Below are 3845 nucleotides of genomic sequence, written 5' to 3'. Positions count from 1 at the left end.
CACGTGGAACTAGCAGAGCTCGGTTTGTCTTTCCCTGACCTCTACGTGTGACAGCGCCTCCCTTTTCCGTGTTCCGCTCTCTGCTGTGGGGTGTATCCGGCTCCCTCCGTGCCTGCAGCCCCCTTCTGGTCCTGCTCGTGGCATGTGTTGCCTCTAGTGTAGACTGAGAGGGGACCTCACCAATGGGATCAAGAGCTAAAGGGGGTCAGGAGGAGGGGCCAGACTCTGCCCAGTGGTGCCCAGTGACAGGACAAGGGACAACGGGCACAAACTGGAACACGGGAGGTTCCACCTGAGTAGGAGGAGACACTTGTTCGCTGTGCGGGTGAGGAGCCCTGGCCCAGGCTGCCCAGAGAGGCTGTGGAGTCTCCTGCTCTGGGGAGATCCCAACCCGCCTGGACGCCAAACTGGGCACCCTGCGCTGGGGACCTGCTGTAGCAAGGGGTGGACTGGGTGATCTCCAGAGGTCCCTGCCAGCCCCACCAGATGATGATTCTGTGATATACCAGAAGATAATTTGTGAAATCTTACAGCTTAGAAATGTTTCAATGGAAGACACTGGAGTTCAGATCAGGAAGGATCATAAGTTGTCTTTTATTTTTTCTTACATCTCGTAAGGAAGGTGTTGCAGAACAGACCATGACAGGAACTGCTGCCTCTTTCAGCACACTAATATTTTTTGGTTCTGGTTATTTAATGCTCTAAGACAAATAGGTGACAGTAATCGAAGTGTTTATCTGCTCTGAACTGTGCTTGGACACTGGGAAGGACTATTAGAATTTCTCTAAATGAAGTTGAAAGACTGGGAATAAAACCTGAATGATATCATGGGGACTAGGAAAATGCGGCTTCACTAAACTAACCTTCTGTTATTTTTATTCCGTGAGCTACAATAGGTCTGAAACTGGACATTACTCCCATTCTGTTTGATTCTGCTTTAATAATTAGCGATGGTACTTTTGTGTGTGCCTGTGTCAGCTCAGCGGGTGACTACGCTTGCTGTGACCAATAGCACCAAGACTTTTGAGGACCTTCTCAGGGTGATGTCCCTCCTGGGTCAAACACACCTGCACAGGGTGATATTTGACCATCATCCAAATAACCGAGAGAGGCAAAAAGGCTCCTTAGTTACAAGCAGCATGTCCAAGGGTGACGTTTCCTTCACCGTTCCCTCTCTGCCATGTTTTGTCAGAGCCATTTCTGGTGTTCTGTGAGAGCCCAAATCATCCTGTTCAGTCTGATTGGTCCCCTCAGGTGAGCTCTAACCCCACAAATAAGCGGAAATAGTTGATTTTGCATCGTGGGTAGAGTTTCAGCAGCTGTCATATCTTATTTTGAGGCTCTATGCTCTTTTAAAGTTTGGTTTTATTCTGGAGGGCATGAGGGGTGATGGGGGTACAGGAGGAGCTGACTCTGCCTGGGTTATGTTTTCCAGCTGTCTGACAGTCTCATCGATCGTATGAAGGAACCTTCGTCGCCCAGTGGAAGACCACAGAACCGTTCAGCAACTGGCGCAGGTATGCCTGTGTTTTTCTGCTTTGGAGTGTGAGGAGGAAAATCAAACGTGCCTTTTGGAGCATCACAGTGGCCTCATTGCAGTTTCACAGAGGTGATTTCTTGACAGGAATTTTTTGCTCATCTCCTCTTGAAGAAGGAGGTAGATTGTCAGCTGTTAGAGCAGTTAAATTACTCTCTGTTTCGTTCTGATGGACATTAAAGTGTGAAAGTGTTTATTGGACTTGGTTTTGTACTGTATTAAAACCAACTCCTGTGGCAGCAGTGGACCTCACAGCCAGACTCGAGTGAACAGGACGTAGCAGCTTTCCTTCGTCTGAAGCGCAGGAAGTTGATTTCCTGTGGCTTAGTTGAAGGTGTCCGTGCTGGAGGTGTCTGTATCCGAGCTGGGCTCCCTCTGTAGTCAGTAGAAAGAAAAAGTTCTATCGAGGGACAATTAATCTGGCTGGTTTTTGAGCTCTGCCTCAGGAGGAGGCGCTTCACCCACGTCTGCTTGTTTTCCTTTGTGCACCAGGAATGGCGCTTTTCATTTTTTAATTTTTATTTATTGAAAGACTTAATGAATCGCTTGACCATTGGCAAGCTTGAGAAAACTTACGTGTATTTGTGCTTTAAGAACTAGTGATTTAGGTGAAGTGCTTGTTTGTCCCCAGGAAGGTGTAATCAATGTTATACCTCAGTTGCTACAATGATTTGTATTTAAGGGGATTAAATTACGCTTAAGTATATGTTCCTGTACCACTCATTCCTCTTTCACTGTTTTTTTTTTTTGACAAAGATTTACAAACTATTGACTTTCTTTGATCCTGTAGGAACAGTCGACCTATTTGTTTGTTTTGCAGCTACAACTGACTTGTCAGAGCCTGCGTTTGTCCCAGGAGGTGTCTTTATGGTAAAGACACTTGCTTCAAATCCCGTGCTCCCATCGCCTCGTAGTGAGCTACTCTCTTACTGGTGGGGCTGGATCCCAAACCTGGGGATGTGGCAGTGCTGGCAGCTGGTTTCTTGGAGAAGCCTCTTGCTCCGATAATAAGAGACCTCTCCCCAGGCAGCTCCTCCCCTCCTGTTAATGAATCTGGTGGCAGTGACTTGTTTTTCTGGCAGAGTGGGGTCACTTGCTCCTTCTGAAGACACTTTTCCAAGGATGGTGGTGTTTGGAGGTGGGCGCTGCTGCTGGATTCCAGCTGAGCAGCTTTTGATAGTGACAGTTTGTTAGGCGGCATTGGTAGCTTTATATATTGCAGACAAATAACCCTTTTCTACGAAAATAAAGCAGATGTCTAGAGGGAGAAACATCAGAGCTATTAAAACCAGCGCTTTCTTTAAGTCAAGTCTCTGATAGCTGTTGGTGGAGGACCGATGGATTAGATCTCGTGGAGGGATGTGTATCTTGTTGCTTGCCAATATGTGATGAATTTATTGACTTCAGATTGGGGTTGGAAAATGAAATTACACACAGTGAAATCTGACATCTGAATACTCTGTCTTAAAGCATCCTGGCTTGCTTGGATCATTTTCTGACTTCTGAGTTATATTAAATGCACTAAAATATTTAACAAGTGTAAAATCTTTAAAGGATGTCTGTAATTCCTAAAGCAATATTGATGAAAAGTAATTTGCTCAGACAATGGGAACTTTTTTTTTCTGTAGTGTGTGTTATACCTAAAGCTGTAGTCATGACAGACAAAGGGAATGGTTTAATTCTGTGGATATCTGGAAAGCTGATAGTCTGTTATGGACAAAAAAAAAGAACAAATGCTTCAATTATCAAGAGTCTCTGCATCTCAGACAGCCTTTTTTCCCTTTGCAGATTGCTCTGAGGACAAAGAGGATTTTTCTTTTTGTTGTTGTTACTCTACTGTTCTCATGAAAACAAATCAGTCAGAAAGTGCTACGTGTTGTGTAGGTGTGTAATAACCCTGAGCGGAGAGGCGGCACTGCTGGTGCCTCAAACAAGGCTAAACCTTGTGTGTTGCTCAGAAAAATGTCTGAGCTTTGTTAACTTGTGTGCAATGATGCGTTTACGATGCCTTTTCATTCTGTTCTCTGTGTTGGTATCTGTCTTTGGGTGGCAGTTCAGTGGTGTATCTTGGCTCAGTCAGAAACATACTGTTGAGATGGTCAGGAGGAGGATTTGAAGTAGTAGGTGGTGTTTACCTTGACTTCAGCAAGGTGTTCAATGCTGTCTCTCACAACATCTTGTATCCAAGTACAGGGTGTTGCAGTGTGGATCCTGGGCTCATCCCCAGCAGCGTGGGCAGCAGCTCGAGGGAGGGGATCCTGCCCCTCTGCCCCGCTCTGCTCTGGGGAGACCCCCCTGCAGGGCTGGG

General features: G+C 46.0%; 1 protein-coding gene across 1 annotated transcript in view; it reads left to right on the top strand.

Annotated features, from left to right (window-relative positions):
- Positions 1 to 950: 950 nt before the first annotated feature.
- LOC104495840 (MICOS complex subunit MIC19-like) overlaps positions 951 to 3845 on the top strand; it is a gene marked incomplete at its 3' end in the record, with an annotated part of 81120 nt that continues 78225 nt past the window's right edge. Inside the window, exons 1-2 of the mRNA XM_010138871.1 lie at positions 951 to 1040; positions 1436 to 1517. Coding sequence (XP_010137173.1) covers positions 951 to 1040; positions 1436 to 1517 — 172 coding nt within the window. The remainder of the gene's footprint in view (positions 1041 to 1435; positions 1518 to 3845) is intronic.

Source organism: Buceros rhinoceros, unplaced genomic scaffold, assembly GCF_000710305.1.
Source record: "Buceros rhinoceros silvestris isolate BGI_N320 unplaced genomic scaffold, ASM71030v1 scaffold6236, whole genome shotgun sequence".
In the NCBI taxonomy this organism is placed as follows: Eukaryota; Metazoa; Chordata; class Aves; order Bucerotiformes; family Bucerotidae; genus Buceros; species Buceros rhinoceros.
This window is presented reverse-complemented; position numbering and strand designations above follow the sequence as displayed.